Genomic DNA, 18412 nt, shown 5'->3' on the forward strand with positions numbered 1-18412 from the left:
AATTGTTTTAATACTGATGATTATGGCATACAGCTCATGAAAACCCAAAATGCCTGTCCCAAAAAATTAGCATATTTCATCCCACCAATGAAAGCCAAGTGTTTTTAATACAAAAAACATCAACCTTCAAATAATCATGTTCAGTTATGCACTCAATACTTGGTCGGGATTCCTTTTGCATGAATGACTGCTTCAATGCGGCGTGGCATGGAGGCAATCAGCCTGTGGCACTGCTGAGGTGTTATGGAGGCCCAGGATGCTTCGATAGCGGCCTTAAGCTCATTCAGAGTGTTGGGTCTTGCATCTCTCAACTTTCTCTTCACAATATCCCACAGGTTCTCTATGGGGTTCAGGTCAGGAGAGTTGGCAGGCCAATTGAACACAATAATACCTTGGTCAGTAAACAATTTACCAGTGGTTTTGGCACTGTGAGCAGGTGCCAGGTCGTGCTGAAAAATGAAATCTTCATCTCCATAAAGCTTTTCAGCAGATGGAAGCATGAAGTGCTCCAAAACCTCCTGATAGCTAGCTGCATTGACCCTGCCCTTGATAAAACACAGTGGACCAACACCAGCAGATGACATGACACCCCAGTGACTGTGGAAACTTGACACTGGACCTCAAGCAATGTTAATTCTGTGTCTCCTCTCTTCCTCCAGACTCTGGGACCTTGATTTCCAAAGGAAATGCAAAATTTACTGTAATTGGAGAACATAACTTTGGACCACTCAGCAGCAGTCCCAGGCAAGATGCTTCTGACGCAGTCTCTTGTTCAAAAGTGAATGACCTGGGGAATGTGGCACCTGTAGCCCATTTCCTGCACACACCTGTGCACGGTGGCTCTGGATATTTCTACTCCAGACTCAGTCCACTGCTTCCGCAGGTCCAACAAGGTCTGGAATCGGCCCTTCTCCACAATCTCCTCAGGGTCCAGTCACCTCTTCTCGTTGTGCAGCGTTTTCTGCCACACTTTTCCCTTCCCACAGACTTCCCACTGAGGTGCCTTGATACAGCACTCTGGGAACAGCCTATACGTTCAGCAATTTCTTTCTGTGTCTTACCCTCTTGCTTTAGGGTGTCAATGATGGCCTTCTGGACAGCAGTCAGGTCGGCAGTCTTACCCATGATTGCGGTTTTGAGTAATGAACAAGGCTGGGAGTTTTTAAAAGCCTCAGGAATCTTTTGCAGGTGTTTAGAGTTACGTCGTTGATTCAGATGGTTAGGTTAATAGCTTGTTTAGAGAACCTTTTCATGATATGCTAATTTTTTGAGACAGGCATTTTGGGTTTTCATGAGCTGTATGCCATAATCATCATTAAAACAATTAAAGACCTGAAATATTTCAGTTGGTGTGCAATGAATCTGAAATATATGAAAGTTTCATTTTTATCATTACATTATGGAAAATAATGACCTTTATCACAATATGCTAATTTTTTTAGAAGGACCTGTATATATATATATATATATATATATATATATATATATATATATATATATATATTAGCTCTGAATCTAACACAAATGCATTTTCATTTCTCCATTCTCCTCTCTGTCAATATTCTCCAGTTAAAATTAAAATGCTGAACGTCAGTTAATGTCTAAAATTAGCATTCAAGCTGAATGGAGCTTGCACTGGAGAAACCTGACAGCTACACTATTTTTACAGTCTCCTTTTTATAGCTGAAGTAATTGTTTATTGAATAAAGTCTATTGTTCCAACTAGTTAGAGATCCTTTAAAATACTTTAAAGAACTTATTGAGAGTTTATTTTATTTTCTAAGAGAAGATTACAAAATAAAAATTCAGTGACACAAAGTCTTTCCCAAAAAAGTTTCCCAAACCTTCTGGTTTGGACAAACATCCCACTGAAAAAAGCCAAAAGCAGCAGTTTTGTTGAAATTCCTGAGATGTTATGTAACAGTATGCATGTGGGCAAGCCTACTGTAACATGGTTGTGTTTCCAGGTCTGGATGCTGCTGGGCCGCTCTTCAATGACAAGCCTCCAGAACATCGACTGGACCCGACAGACGCTCAGTTTGTAGATGTGCTGCACACAGACATAGATGGTCAGTTTAACTATTGAATTTCTCATGATTTCACTATACAACTGTCAGTAAACAGTGTGTGTGGGTGGGGGTAGCTATTCATAGAAATCAGCTCATTCAGGAAATGTATACTATGACTTGTGTTTTTGTAACTTTTCTATAGTTCGACATAAGCATTACTGTTCTTAACTTTTAACTTGTCTTTTGCTATTTTGTCATTCTAGTGTGTTGTGACTTGTAGCTTTTAGATATAGCTACTTGAACTTTTTTGTTTCCTACATTTGACTTTTAACCATTTTGCATTTTTCAATTATCCTTTTAGCCTTTAGGTAGCTCTTTGATACTTCTAGCTTCTATCTAGTTTCTTGATACATTTAGCAAGCTTTTAGCTTTTTGTAGCTTATGGCTACTGTTTTGGTAGTATTGGTTAGTTACTGGTTTTCTACCACTAATTATTAGCCAACATTTAGCTACTTTTAGCTTAGCTAGACTTTTGGTACTTGTAGCAAGCCTTATGTTTCTTTTACTTTTATCTACCATTTTGCTATTAGCTTCTAGTTACTATTCTACCATAAATTTTAGCTAGCATTTTCCTACTTTTAGCTTTTAACTAGCTCTTAGCTAGTTGTAGTTTTTAACTAGCCTTTTTGATACTTGTAGCAAGCCTTGTGTTTCTTTTAGCTTTTATCTACCATTTTGCTATTAGCTTCTAGTTACTATTCTACCATTAATTTTAGCTAGCATTTTGCTACTTTTAGCATTTAACTAGCTCTTAGCTAGTTTTAGCTTTTAACTAACCTTTTGATATTTATAACAAGCCTTGTGTTGCTTTTAGCTTTTATCTACCATGTTGCTATTATTAGTTTCTAGCTACTATTCTTCCATTAATTTTAGCTAGAATTTTGGTACTTTTAGCTAGCCCTAGTTACTTTAATCTAGACTTTTATGCTTCTCTTATCTTTTCCATAGACATTTGATACTTTTATCTTCTAACTAGCTTTTTAATACTTTAGGCAAGCCTTTTCTTTTTCTAGCTTTTAACCACCATTTTCTACTATTAGCTTCTAGCTACTGTTCTGCTACTTTCATCTTTTAACTAGATGTTTGCTACTTTAGCTATTATCTCGCTTCCTTTAACTTTTACTTAGTGTTTTTCTCTTTCAAGCTAAGTGTTGTATCTCTTTTAGTTGACCAGCTCAGTTTCACCTCTCAGTGGTTCGTCTGTATTTTTACAGAATGTGTAATTACTGGAGATGTTCTCAGGAGCCATCTTGTGTGTTTTCAGCTCTGGGATACAGGAATCCTCTCGGTCATATCGATTTCTACGCTAATGGAGGAACAGACCAGCCTGGCTGTCCTAAGACCATCTTTTCTGGTGATGTTATTAATTAACAACATGTTACTGCAGAAAGAACTGAAATGGTTGCAATAATCCACTTTCTCACCTGCTGAACAGGGGGATCCTATTTTAAATGTGACCACCAGAGATCAGTGATGCTTTTTCTCGACACCGTGGACAGAAAATGTTCCTCCAGGGCATTTCCCTGTTCATCCTATGAAGACTTCCTGGATGGAAAATGTCTAAACTGTGACCACTTTGGGGAAGCTGGGTGTCCTTTCTTTGGTTGGTGACAAAACTCTTTTTTTCCCTGGGTTGTGCATGAGATGAATGACTGAGCAGTGGCCATCACCTGGAGATCATTTATGGCTGTATTAGTTGGGGGAGAATAAAGAGGTAGCTCTTTATTTCTGGATGAATGAAAAGCTTGAGACTTTTTACTAACATGCCATTTCAAAATAGGAGTTGCAACTGTTTTTAGCTTTCTTGCACTGCATATGCAGATTGGAAATTTGCTCAGTTGTCAATTAGTGAAAGGACAGATAGTGATGACGAAGGTTTGAGTTCCAAGTGAAAGCCTTTGGTCAATTTTGTCACTTGAAAAGAGCAAACCTTTTTCTCCCATCCCTGACCATGTTATGTGTGTAGTTTTTATGTTCCATTTCGTATAGGCTTCGCCCTTTAAGGCTGTCACTTACTGGGTTTATCCCGATATGCAAAGCATCGCACTGAAAAATTTAGTCCACGCCCACCTGCTGTGTGGGCCCCACCCGGTCCGTATAAATTACGTTAAGAGCGGGAAATCGGCTCCCATTTTTTCTTCAGCAAGCTAATAGCACTGTCAGAAGAACGAAGAAGGAAAGTTGTGTAGATGACCAACCTTTGTTAAGAATGCTTGGCCCGGCAGTTGACCTCCGGTCGTCCGGTGAGTTCTCCTCCCCGAGGAGAAGCTGACGAGCAGTCTTGTTTCAAGGTAAGCGCCGAGGAATATTTCTCAGTGACGGGTCGCTACACGCTGGACAACGCCATCTTGTAATTTTCCTCTTATCGCCGACCCTCGGAGCGAATCGAATGGTTCCTCCGGGACAGGCAGCGCTCAGCTGCAGCCCCCCGCTGCTCATTCCCTCTTGGAGAGTGTAGTGTCGGTGGAGGGGGGCTGAGTGAATGCTCACTCCATCCCACCTCGTTTCGCATCGGCGATCACACCGCTCCCGGCCGACGGCGCCCTCTGGGGTTGCCCGGCGTAACCCAGGAGGCGGCTGACATGAAGGGACCTTTTTTACGTCCCACGCCTTTCCCGCCAATTCGGATGATCCGGCGGGAAGGTTGTTTTTACTAGGTTCCATTCCGGCTCACCGTCTTGATCCTTCTGGCCTCGTTTTCCCAACAGAACGTCCTATGGGCGAGGCCACAGACGTTATTTTCCTGGTAGATTGGGGGGTCCGGTCTCCACAGTCCGCACCCATCTCCAGAGCAGGGGTTCACCGAGCGGAAAGTCCCTCAGTGCCCCCTGGAGCCAAGCCTGACGGAGGCTTCATTGGAACAAGATGTCGAGGTGGACCAGCATCCCGTGCCTCCGGTTAGCATAACCGAGACGGTGACACCGCTCTCCAACTGAGCTCACCAGCATGCGTTCCACACGGCCGCAGCGAACAACACGTTACGCTGTTGGCATACACGTTCAGAGGCGGGAAGAGACGGTGGCCCTCTGTCCTTCGGCTCGCTCCACTCTCGCAGCGGCTGCTTGCTAACGACACTGTCAGCCCCTGTAGTACGCTCCGTCTACAGGGCAGCTGACGTCATCCCCAACCGGTGTGTCTCTTTTGCTGTCTGCCGCCCAGCATCGCAGCCGGAGAACGAGGTCCCAGAGGCTCTCCTGGCTCATCACTCCACCTTCCTCTCAGGAGAGCTGCAGGAGCTTGTTGGAGGTCCTCTTTTCACCAGCGAGAGATCATTTCAAGATGTTCCACAGCTGCACAACGCCTCCCCAGCTCTGCTACGCCAGCCCCTCCCGTCAGACATCCCCGGCATCCTGAAGTTCATTTTTTTCCCGGACTTCGCCAACAGGGGGCCCTCCAGGACAACAAACAGAGATCAAGGGAGGATAACCAGGTGTCGGTTTGTTGGAGGTGTGTTGATGACACAATGTGAAATAAACATCATTTTATGATGAAGTGCCTTTTAGCCAGGCTGTCAGCATGGATTATCTGACAAGCGGCCCCATCACACACACTCATCACGAATGAGCCTTTTAAGGTTGTTTTCATTCACTGTCAGTAGTGCCAGCACGCGCTCCCGCGGCATGAAAGCGCGCACGCAGCTCTCAGCGCCCGCCGTTCACGTCAACGTTAACGTGAGACTGCGATACGAGCCCGGTAACGTATCTCGCTCTCGGCAGGAGTGACATGCGTTTTTCATCGCAGTAGTGTCAAACACGCGCTCCCGCGGCGTCAGCAGTTTTACAAGCCTCACAGCGGCTCCGCTCCTTCATCCTCGAAGAAGGTTTTCTGAATAATACTGCAGCTCGAGGAATCACTCAAAAGTTCACGTGATTCGCAGCCAAGAATGAACGTGTTTCTGCAGACCGAGCCCAGTGGTAACCTCACCCCACCGATGCCGTGCGCTGCTTCCTGACCGCACCAGTGTCAACGTGCGCTCCCGCGGCAATCCTGGCTTAAGGCGTCGCATGAATGAGGGTGCACACACACGACTCTTCAGGGCACGTCGGCTCATACGTGCACCCGCTCCCCGAACATTTACACAGATCAGTTGCACACAACGTGAGCACAGCACATGAGCTGCGTCCTGCAGCATCAGCAAACACACAATGATTTGCATGCTCGGGGGCGCGCATGTTTTCTTTCTCATTCAGCGCGCACCAGTTCACATCAGCATGCATGTGAGTTTCACAGCATAAATGCGTGCCCACTTTATAACTTATAAACGAGTGACAATGAGCGCACGCTCCAGACGGATGGGCGAACCGTTTTTAATCCGGGGATTCACGCTGCAGTACAGCTCAAACCCCGGTGTGGAGGAACTCTGTGACGTTTTCTGTCATTTCTGAACAGATCTCGTCCCCTCTCGCAGAAGTTCAGGAAATTCTGTTTTAAATGTAATTTATAGAGTCTCAGAAGGAGAGGAAAATGCAAGGTCCCTCTCTCATCACTTCCTGGTCCCAACAAACTGGAAAGATGAGATTTATTCTAGATTTGTCAATTTTTGAACTGTGAGAAACAACACTCCATTATGTGCCCGAGCCGCTCTAATTCTGCTTTATCTGGACACCTGCTGCTGCTGAGCAGTTTGTACAGACAGGTGGCAGCAGTGCAACTCACGTGAACCGGTTGAGTGATATCAGCTGTTTTCCATCAGCAGACCTACGTCACACATGTCAGTTTTCACAGAGGCACACACATTTAACAAGCTGTGGGGGTGCTGTGGTTCTCCACACAGCAGCTCATTTAAATGTTTTTGGAGTGTCGCACAGGTTCTTTGAATGTGACTCAACACTGACCTTGAACTGCAGAATCATCGGTGTTTTTGATTCACACAGACAGCAAGTGACTGTTGCATACATACTGGCAGGAGATGTATGCGCTCAACCCATGTGCCACATTGTGAGACAGATGCTGTGTGGGGCACACCCAATCTGCTCTCCATTGGAGTAGGGTACATCTCATGTATTCCGAACAAGGGGCGGATGTGATGTCCAAAGACGGTCCTTTGCGGCACGGGGACCTGGGACCTTCCACCCAGAGCTATGGCTCAGACACGGCAGAAATCCTGCCAGCGCCTGTGGACGTGTAGCAACACGAGAGAACGCTCAATGTCAATTATAATTATCGTGGAGCCACGGGACGATCCACCGCTGGGGTGGACGTGCCTGCTCACAGCCTGTGGTCGTAATGCTTTTTCACCTTCCTCTCTCCCTCTGGTATCACGGTTTTCTGAACCGAGCTCAGGAGGAGGGACTGTCAGCTCCTCTGCCCCAAGTGCGTGAACGCATCATGGTGCCCAGGCCTATGACACTTGTTATCAGGGCGCTCATGGAACCTGCCATGGAGGGAGGATGCTCTCCTCCAGGCGGGAGGAACGATCAGGAGTTAATCAGAATAGGCCAGCACCTGTGGTCTGGCCGCTGTGCGGATCTTTTTGAGAGGATGTATCTCTCACAAGATGTAGTGCGTACGATTCAGGATTCACGTGCTGCAAACACCACAGCGCTGTTCACATCAAATGGTCAGTTTTTTCAGCACTGTGGTACAGAGAAAGGAGTAGAGGCCACTTCATGTCCACTGTACGACATGCTGTCCTTTTCTGCAGCAGTCGATGGACAGAAATCTGGTGTCCAGCACGATTATCGTATGCTGCAGCCATGTTTTCTTCTTGTCTCAAAGTTGTCGGAGACAGAACAACCTTTAATCATCCTCTGACGGAGCATTTTGACTCAGATTGAAATAGCAGCTGTGGGTCTGTTTGTGACACTAGAAACGCTCAGTGTCAATTATGGTTTTCTCTGAGCCCACGAGATGAACCACCGCTGGGGGTGGATGCGTTTGCCCACAGCCCATGGCCCAAAATGCTTCTGTACGTGTTTTCCTCCACCTCCTCTGATTTACGGTTCTTGAACCGAGTTCAGGAGAAGGGATTGACAGCTCTCCTGGTGGCCCCCGAACGCGTGAGCGCACCATGGTTCCCAGTCCTGCAACGCCTGTTGTCGGGGTGCCCGTGGAAACTTCCGTGGAGGGAGGATACTCTCCTCCAGGCAGGAGGAGCGACCAGGAGTTACCCAGAAATAGGCCAGCACCTGTGGGTCTGGCCGCTGAACGGATCCGCAAAGAGAGGATGGGTCTCCCACAGGATGTAGTGCGCACAATTCTGTTTTCACGTGTTACATCTACCACAGCGCTGTACACATCAAAGCGGACAGCCTTTCAGCACTGGTGTACAGAGAAGGGTGTAGAGGCCACCTCATGTCCATTAGGTGGCATGCTGTCCTTTCTGCAGCAGCTGATGGACAGAAATTTGGTGTCCAGCACGATTAAAAAGTACGCTGCAGCCATCTATTCCTGCCACGAAAGGTTTCGGAGACAGAACATGTTTTAATCATCCGCTGATGAAGCGTTTTCTAAAAGGTGTAGAGACGCAGGCCTGTTTCACACCCACTTGTTCCACAGTGGGATTTAATACTGGTCCTGCAGGTCCTGATCGAAGCTCCATTTGAGTCTTTGGATCAGGTTCCACTTAAATTCTTGTCTCTTTAAACAGCCCTGCTGCTGGCTTTAACATCCGCCAAGAGAGTGAGTGATTTATCTGCCCTCTCTGTTGCTCTGTCATGTCTCAGAATTCAGGCTGACGGCAGCTCAGCTTATTTAAGACCAAAGCCAGCTTTTATGCCTAAAACATCACGAGCTCTTTTAAATCAAGAGCGATATTGTTGGAGGGGTGTCCCCCCCCCCGTGTCCCCCCACCCCCCTTCACACACAGATCAGAAGAAGTAGCGTCTTTTCATCTCTGTCTGGTGCGGGCGTTGACGTGTTACATAGCGTGCACAGTTGCAATGTGTCAACATTTGTTTGTGCATTATAGAGATGCATCTGCAGGTCGACCGTTATCCACCCAGCGCTTGTCACATTGGCAGTGTGAGGCCATTTCTGAAGCCTACAGAGCATCAGATTTAGAGCCTCCTGTCAACCTCAGAGCACACTCGATCAGGGGTATCGCATCTTCGACTGCTTTGCATATTGGTATGGCAATGCAGGACATTTTGCACTGCGGCCGCGTGGTCAACACCCTGCTCATTCATTCGCTTTTATCTACGTGATGTGACGGCTCGTTCCATGACACATTCTGTCTTTAGTGTTTTACAGAATGAATATTGTTGTTTCATGGAACTCCGTTTTACTCACATCTGTCTGCATGCATTACAGTGTGAGATGTTATCAGTCACAAGTTGTGATTGTTATTTTGGTTCTATTGTCACTAATCAGTTCACGACTATTGTTACCAATCAGTTCAATTGATTAATAATCAGCTCTCCTGTTATTATTAATCTGTTCATATGGTTCAGCCATAAACCGGTTGGTTCATGGCTCTTTTCAGCTTTTTTCCCTTCCCGTTGAATTTTCCGGGGCGTTCATGCATTCAGAACGCATAGTTACACAACATGCGTCTGTGCATGGCACACATAATTACGCAATGCGTAATTACGCACATGGGGAGCTGAGTGACCAGACGTTTTTTGGGCAAGCTTCTGCTTCATACGGTGTTCGAATGGACCCAGTGAGGCGAGGACAACATCCGCTTCGCCCTTAACCCACTAAGCGACAGCCTTAAAGGGCGAAGCCTATATGAAATAGAACGTCGGTTACGTACTGTAACCCCAGATTCTATGAGTATAGGCGTAGCCCTTTAAGCGTCGGGCCTCACTGGCTCCTAAATGGCTGAAGAAAAAGCTATTTTTGGGAGCCGATTTCCCGCTCTTAACGTAATTTATACGGACCGGGTGGGGCCCACACAGCAGGTGGGCGTGGACTAAATTTTTCAGTGCGATGCTTTGCATATTGGGATAAACCCACTAAGCGACAGCCTTAAAGGGCTACGCCTATACTCATAGAATCTGGGGTTATAGTACGTAACCAACGTTTTGGAGAGGTATTTCCACAGTGAATCACAGGACATGGAACTGAAAGAGCAAAGCTCACAGGTTAACGGTTTGGTATTAAACGGTGGGAAAAGATTTTAGGACTCCACCTGGATAGATGTAGTTTGACTGACTCCATTAGTTTCATAACTGGTCAGATTTTTCTCTGACTAAAGTAAACCTTTCAAATGCCAACTGGCTCTCGGTCAGACACAGCTGACCATTGTCAAGATCCAGATCATTTCCTGTGGGATCACTAAAGTTCTATTTCATCTCTTTACTCTTCTCAGGCTATGACGTAATACTGTGGAAAGACGTCCTGCTGAAATCGACCCAAGCTAAATACTACTTGACTACAAATAAACAATCTCCGTTTTGCAGTAAGTAACTGTTATAATTAAAATTATCAGGTAAAAACGAGAAGCAACACATCATAAAGTGGCAAATTCTAATCCAAAAAAGTTCAATCTGGTCCTCTGGACATTCAAAAAAACAAAAGCAAAACAAAGCAAAAAAAATTCTAGAAACGTTTCGTCTCTCATCCAAGAGACATCCCCAGTCTGAGGTGCTGTTTTCAGCTCAGTCTCTTAAATAGCACCTTCTTAGAGTGGATCAACCAGTTTGCTGCTGACAACCAAAACCAGCTGATCACATGCTCAAGAAGGACCATCAGCCTAACAATGGGTCATTAGCACACTGATGGCTGTTTACTACTCACAGAGGGCTGAGTGATACTAGCAATCACAGCATTGTAAGAGGGGGACAGTTGAACCCGGAGGCCTCCACCCCTGTTTAATGATGGACAATTTCTTTTCACAAAGATGGCCTCCTTTACTCCTCTCTCAAACCATCGTTCCTCTCTGTCCAGGATGTGAACATCTTCATCCTTGAAAGAGTGACCGCTGGCCTGGAGATGAGTGTAGACCGCAGAATCCTGGCCTGATGATGTTGATCTTCTGTGCTGGGCCATCCTTTTGGCCAGTGGCTGTTTTGTTTCCCCGATGTAAGACTGATCACAGCCCTCCTGACACTGAACAGCATACACAACATTACTCTGTTTGTGCCGGGGGACTGGATCTTTGGGATGAACCAGTCTTTGCCGTAATGTATTTTGGGGTTTAAAAGCCACTGGGACGTTATGTTTAGAAAATAAACGTCTCAGTTTCTCTGATACACCCTCAACATACGGAATGACCACTGGTCTGGGTCTGGGTTCCTCCTTTTCACCTGATGGCTGACTGGAGTCCTGTTTGGGTTTCTTCTCTGCTTTCAGGAAGGCCCAGTTAGGATATCCACATTGCTCTAGAGCCTGTTTTGTGTAGGATTTCTCCTTCTGCCTGGCTCCCGAGCTAGTAGGGATGCTGTCTGCTCTGTGATACAGAGTCCTGATGACTCCTAACTTGTGCTCCAAAGGGTGATGGGAGTCAAACTGCAAATACTGGTCTGTGTGGGTGGGTTTGCGGTACACCTCGGTTTGCAAATGTCCTCTATCCGAGACTGAGACCTCACAGTCCAAGAAAGCCAACTTGCCATTTTTTACATATTCTCGTGTGAACTTGATGTATTTATCCACAGAGTTGATGTGGTCAGTAAAATGTTGGACTTCCTGAGATTTAATTTTAACCCAGGTGTCGTCAACATACCTGAACCAATGACTTGGTGGTGTCCCTGAAAAGGACGTCAAGGCTCTCTTTTCTACCTCCTCCATGTACAGGTTGGCAACAATAGGAGAAACTGGAGACCCCATAGCACACACATGTTTCTGCCTATAATATTGCTCCCCATATGTGAAGTAGGTTGACTGCAGGCCCAGTTTCAAGAGTTGACACAGTTGTTCTGTGGAACAACTTGTTTTTTTGAATGTCCAGAGGACCAGATTGAACTTTTTTGGATTTTTCTACCTGGATTATTGAGCATGCATCATGGCAACTTCTAAGTAACAACATGTAGGCGTAAGAAAGTTTTTTTTGAAAAATGGGATAAACTGCCACCCTGGTCATTGACAAAACTATTTTTCCCAGTTTTCTTTTTTATATTGCTTAAAACTATAGTTTCCTCAAATGAATGGGGTGGCTGAAGATTCATTTATGGGGGGGGGGGGTGTCAAGCCCACCATTGCCCCCCCACCCCCACCCCCATGGCTCCTCCATTGCATCTGGAGGATAAAATGTCTCCCTCCTCTCGCCAGCATCCGCCACTCTGCTCTTCCTCGAACAAGCAAAAGAATAAACAAATCTGTTCTTATTCGGTGCAACTCCTGCCCACATGAATATCTTGCACCAAAAACAGTAAAGTGTACTTTTATTCTCTGTTCAGTTCCAGTCCAGAAAAACACTCAACTCCAAAAATACAAACATTTACAATTTAAATCCCTCAATGATGGGAGGCATCACTCTACTGCCTTTTTTATTTTTATTAATTCAACAGGACATTGGCACCAGCGACCCCCGTTACCCAAAATGGAAGAATCGGGATGGATGGATAATTCAACAGTGCTTACAAGTTAAAGCTTAAAATTCAAGCATTTGAAAAGTCCATATGACCTGATTGACCATTATTAGATTTTGTACTTGGATGACTGAGCATGAACTTTGATGATTTGAAAAGTAGTTTTGAAAAGACTAAAAATGTGTAGCTTTAACTTGTTAAGTGTATTCAGTTATTATTATTAAGTGTATTATTACTCTTGTAAATGAGTCCTCGAGGCTTAATGGGAACTAACCTGTATAAATAAACGTTGAATGGAAAATAAATTAACTCAAATATTAACTACAAGGTTGATGTAATGATCAGAATGTAATTTTTTTATCGTCCAGGCAAAGCCCACGACCCAAAGAAAATGGGTCCACGGCCCTGATTCAGGTCGCGACCCAGCACTTGAGAATCACTGTTTGAAATCAACAGCATCGAAAACGTCCGAAGAAATGTACATAAATTACCAGTTTGGTTATTTGGTTCATGCAAGAGGAAAAATTATAATGCAGAAGAACATTTAGTCTCTTTTAGAGTCGGTCCTCATGTTTCTTTCTGTCAAAACAAATCTTAGCAAATATTTTTGTTCAAATTAACTTATTTAGATTTTTAGACATGTTTCATTACAATCATGCTTTGTGTCATTTATTTCTGTGAAATCTAGTAGGCAGAAACAAAAAGGAGATAAAAATAAGAATTTTCCAAATCTGACAGCCGCATCAGCTGTTTTACCAGATTTATCTTGTTTGTTGTATAAGTACTATATAACAATACTATATAGTAATGTATTATACTATATAAGGGTACTATATAACATTGTTTCAGTAAAGGGCAGATACAATTTACATTTGATGCAGTGTAATGTTGTGTAACGTTTTGTGCTCTCTCAGGGACAAACTACAAGGTTGATGTAATGATCTGGAACAAGTCTGAGCGCTGGGGGTACATCACCGTTAAACTCTACGATGGCGAGAAAGAAGCCGTGGCAACAATTGATCAGTAGGTTCTGTTTCTATGACCGTGAGTTTGTTCCATAGCTAACCATAACCTTCCACACGTTTGTGTTTTTCCCAGCAAAGCCTCAGAGTTCAGGAGGTTCACAGAGACTGGACTGCTGGCTCAGTTTGACAGAGACATTCAGTCGGTGAAGAAGGTCTCCATCGTGTTCTCCACCGGGCAGGTGTTGCAGCCCAGACGGACCCTTCGGATCCTCAGAGTTCGCCTCACGCACCTGGAGCACAAGAAGTACGCAACAAGAAACGACAGGGCATCAGGGGCGTGACGCATCTGCTCATTTCTGTATTCACAGCTGTGTTTGTCTCTTCAGGGCTCTGTGTCGATACGACGTTCTTCTCCAAGAAAACACAGAGGTCACCTTCAGGCCTCATCCCTGTGAAGAGTCCCAGTTCTGAAACCGAACCTGAGCCAGACCTCACTCAGGACAGCAACGCAGCATCATGCGTGTATTTACAGACTGTTATTATCACGTACTAAAATGTGATTTGTTCCTTAACCTCCTGGAATCCCTGTCCTCATGTGAGGGCTTTTTTTTTTATTTTACATTTGTAAATTACCAATATTTCAAAAACAATATACATATTTTATGTCTGTGAGTTCCTAATAATCCAAACAACTATTGAAATTTTAAAAAATGCACACCAAACACACACTCGGGTCTCAGGAGGAGAAGCTGTACAGATTTATTTTAAACAGAATATAGTATTTTGTTTATACTGTATGTTGTATATTAATGTTTTAAAACGACCAATTATATTTGTATTTTACTTTTAAAAAACTTTGGATAAACTTGATGCATTTTACTTTTTCCATTAAAAACAGTCGACAATCACCTGAAATTTCATTTCTGTCTTTGTAAGTGCCTCATTTTTATTTTTCAGTTTAACTCATGATGCTTGTAAAAAAAAAAAATCATCCAGTTGCTAATAAAACAGCTGTAAAACAAAGGTCAAGGTTCATTCAGTTTAGCAACATGAACTGTATTTTGTGTTCGGTGAAAGACGACCAGCTTCTTTTCCAAAGTTCAGATTTTTATTTAAGCCGAAAATAAGACACTTATGGCTTTTATGACAGCAGATCAAAAACATTTAAAACACATATACAGTCAGTTTAGACATCACACAACAATGACTGTAAAACTTTAAGCACTGCAAACTAAAAAGCCATTTAACTCGACTTATCGTCAGCACTAAATTATGTTCACACGTGATCAGAGCAAATCCAGACAAAGTTTGTGTATTTAAAATGTTTTAAATAAATAAAATTCATTTTGATAGTTGGTGAAAAGATTTTAAGAGTCAGCTAGTTCCAAAGACAAAATATCACTAATATAAAGGCCATTATAATTTATATGGTCGGGTGTTAGTTTAAAGTGCATGTGACGTCTAATACTTGAAATAAATATCAATGTGTTTTTGGAAAGCTAACATTAATAACGTATTGCAAAATAAATTTTATGCAGCTGAGATGAACAGATGTTGAAGTATTTGCATGTTCAGCAACAGGAAGTGATGTCAGAAGGAAACCTGCATGTAACAGCATTGCTACATTGGCAACAACACAGACAGTAGAGAAGAATCTGCTGTTCCTTTAGATTATTTTGAGTCACTATCAGAGAGATGAAGAAGAGTCAGCTCAGATAATGTTTCTATAAAGACCAGGAAGTTCCCCTTTGATGTCACTTCCTGTTTCACTTCAGCTGCACCAAGTTCAAAAGACAGTCACTTATAAAATGAGTGAAATCATGAATTATGCCAAATTTCTAAGATGCTAAGATTTTTACTTCAACAGTTTGTATTTGTAAGATATGCATGTCACAAACACATTAAGTAACCATCTGTCTGTTAGCTAAATATTTAAAGTAATTATTCGATGTATAACAATGACTGATTATTTTTTAGAATCACTGTAATTCAAGATACCCACCACGGCTAACTGTCATGAGACAAACCCACCAGTAAAACCAGTTGTATAGGTTTTAAGCTAAAATTTATAATTTATTCTATTTCAAACACATTACAGGCCTTACAACAAATAAATAACAATAAAAAAACACAAATAGAGCCTGACAAAAGTAGAAACATACACTAAAGATAATGGTAAATTATAGAATTATAGAATAAGATATTTACATGACGTTTTAAACAGCTGTAACTTTTACCTTTCTTATCTTAATTTGATCTTTTTTGTTTGTTTGTTTGTTTGTTTCAGCTGCTCCCTCTTCAGGGGTCACCACAGCAAAATAACTTGAATGAAGATTTGAAGGTTTTTTTTTTTAATGCCAGATGCCCTTCCTGACACAACCACAGACCACCCAGCTACCACAGCCCTGTGTGTGTACGTGTAGCCGAGAGCTGCTATCTAGGGCACAGGGGAGCAGATGGTGGGGGTTAAGGGTCTTGCTTAAGAGCCCAGAGTGGGGCAAATGAGGGTGGAGACAGATGTGGGTGCTTCAACTTTCCCACTCACATTTTGATATTCTCGGTTCAGGGAGATGAACTGGTGACCTTCCGATCACAGTTGCTTTCTCTAACCTCTGCACCACCATGTTGACTCAATAGCCCCACCCCATCCACACACATATAAAGTAGCTTTCTAGTCACCAAAGTTCATGCTCAGTAATCCAGGTATAAATCCAACAATGTTCAGGTCATCTGGATGGTTTCTTTTGTTGCTGAGACATTTTGTCCTTCATTCGAAGGACTTCTTCAGTCTGAGGAGCCACCAAACCAAACTGAAACCCACAAACAGCTCACTCCCAGAATGGAAAATCAGTTTGCTGGTGATAGCTTTATATTCATTACTGTATTGAGAAGAAATTACACTTCTGTCCATTTGTTCTTCATCCTTCAGCTCAACCAGTCTTTGAGAAGTTCAGGATATATTCACGATTGTGACCACCTCAAAACAAAAACAGATTTTTAGGGTGTTAATGCTAATTTAAATTTATTTAAATAAATAAGTTTATTTAGTTAAAGCGAGATGGGGTAGAGGTAGGGCAGCCGACCTGGGACCAGAAAGTTGTGATTCAACTCCCAGCCATTCCCACATGTGGTGTCTCTGAGCAACACATCCAATTCCTAACTGCTCCACAGGCACCCAATAACTGCCCACTGCTCCACCGGGTGTATCTCAGGTGTGATGGGTTAAATGCAGAGAACTAATTTTGTCATTATGGGAGCTTCCAATGATGACAATCTCAGACTTCCCTTCCCCTTCATGACTTTGACAAAAAAAATCTAATTTACTGAAGTGAATACAAGTTCCACATCTGTATAAATACAAGTTCCACATCTGTATAAATACAAGATCCACATCTGAATAAATACAAGTTCCACATCTGTATAAATACAAGTTCCACATCTGTATAAATACAAGTTCCACATCTGTATAGAAAACCTCGATTCTTGCCGCTTCTCATAGAGTCCGATATCTGAGCATCGTCTTCAGATAGCCCACTCAGTCCAACAAGTGAAGGTTTTCATCACCTCTAAGATGCTTTTTTTTTTCACAATAATCTGTTTTTTCATCAGAGGAGTGAAACTGATTCCTTTGAAATTTCCATGACAACGATCTACAGATATGTTTTCAAAAATATCCTACATAACTCCAGAGCCATCGCCCTCCTCTCTGCTCATTTGGTCATGCGCTTCTTCATTCGCTGTATCTCCATCTAAAATCACGCAGGACACGGTGGCACACGTCAGGTCTAAATCTCACAGCTCGACAGACACGTTGGCGTCGTTCGTTCGTTTACCTGCAAAGTTAAACGAATCCTTTTCTCCTCGTCGAGCTCGTTCATTAGCAGCTTGATTTCTTTGCTGGAACATGGAAGAAGTCGTCAGCAGAAAGACTAAACAAAGGCTAAACACGCCATGAGAACATGCTAAAACTAAGGTTATCTGTGTAAAATGCTAACAAAATAAAAGCCACACTTGTGCTGACTCTTCATTTGTTCAAACTGGTCCCTCAGGTGTCTCAGCTCCGCCTGCAGCTGCTCCAGGTTAGGGCTGGAGTTCTCTGGGCCTCTGGGTCGAGGGCCTGAGATGGCGGTTGGATGTATGACAGCAGAGACAGCCTTTGGCAACAAGGAGAAGGACTGCACTGGGATATTGTTTTCTGAAGCCTGGGTGAAACAAAACCATAAGCATTTTAGATGTATACAGAAATATACACACTGTATAGATGTTTCCTTTAGGACTTACCTGAAGGGCAGGAGAGTTCTGAGCTGCTCCCTGAGTACTTCCTTGGTGTGTTAAAGAATTCATCCCTTCTCTTTGGTTTTCCTTCTTTCCTTCCTCACTCGTAGGTGTTACCTGTAAATCACGCCCAGTTTGAGTCGTCTGACTGGTATAAAAACTAAATGATTTTTTCCAGTGGGAATCAAACAAGTTGGAGGTGAAGTCACTCCCTGAGGAGCATTTTGATGATAAACAAGTGGCATGCTGATGTCCCCGTCGCTGAATGGTTTGAACAGTGAACATGTGCAGTTTTTGAGAAGAGGTAGTTTATTTTATTTTTTTATGCTTATTTTGACTGAGGCAGCGCAGTGACTGATCCTGGCCAGTGGAGGGAGCAAATTTATCCACCACTAGGCGCAATGGAGGAGCCAGGGGGTGGCCAATGGTGGCCTTGGCCCCCTCATAATTATCTAAAGCCACCCCAATAATTTGAGGAAACTATAAACAACGTTAAGCAATATGAAAACAAGAAAGCATATATTCCTCAAATAATTATGGTGGTTAATTTACACACACACATATACTATATATATATATATATATCCATCCATTATCTTTTACCCGTTTATTCCATTTTGGGTCACGGGGGTCGCTGGTGCCCATGTCCAGCAATCACTGTGCGAGGGGCGGGGTACACCCTGGACGGGTC

The 18412-nt window shown here is 43.4% G+C and overlaps 2 protein-coding genes across 2 annotated transcripts in view; one reads left to right on the plus strand and one right to left on the minus strand.

The window, feature by feature from the left end:
• Positions 1-14269, plus strand: part of LOC119420252 (lipase member H) — a 14789-nt gene extending 520 nt beyond the window's left edge. The window contains exons 2-8 of the mRNA XM_037687641.1: positions 1968-2069; positions 3334-3423; positions 3505-3672; positions 10324-10413; positions 13396-13504; positions 13580-13750; positions 13833-14269. Coding sequence (XP_037543569.1) covers positions 1968-2069; positions 3334-3423; positions 3505-3672; positions 10324-10413; positions 13396-13504; positions 13580-13750; positions 13833-13917 — 815 coding nt within the window. The 3' untranslated portion in view covers positions 13918-14269. The remainder of the gene's footprint in view (positions 1-1967; positions 2070-3333; positions 3424-3504; positions 3673-10323; positions 10414-13395; positions 13505-13579; positions 13751-13832) is intronic.
• A 2887-nt stretch (positions 14270-17156) lies between these two features.
• Positions 17157-17968, minus strand: si:dkey-71d15.2 (SH3 domain-containing kinase-binding protein 1). The gene is made up of 4 exons (XM_037687642.1): positions 17728-17968; positions 17458-17648; positions 17280-17343; positions 17157-17195 (listed from the first exon to the last, which is right to left on the minus strand). Exons 1-4 carry the CDS (start codon positions 17788-17790, stop codon positions 17157-17159), a joined length of 357 nt encoding a protein of 118 aa, XP_037543570.1. The 5' UTR covers positions 17791-17968.
• Positions 17969-18412: the final 444 nt, after the last annotated feature.

Source organism: Nematolebias whitei, chromosome 14, assembly GCF_014905685.2.
Source record: "Nematolebias whitei isolate Nwh7 chromosome 14, NemWhi1, whole genome shotgun sequence".
In the NCBI taxonomy this organism is placed as follows: domain Eukaryota; kingdom Metazoa; phylum Chordata; class Actinopteri; order Cyprinodontiformes; family Rivulidae; genus Nematolebias; species Nematolebias whitei.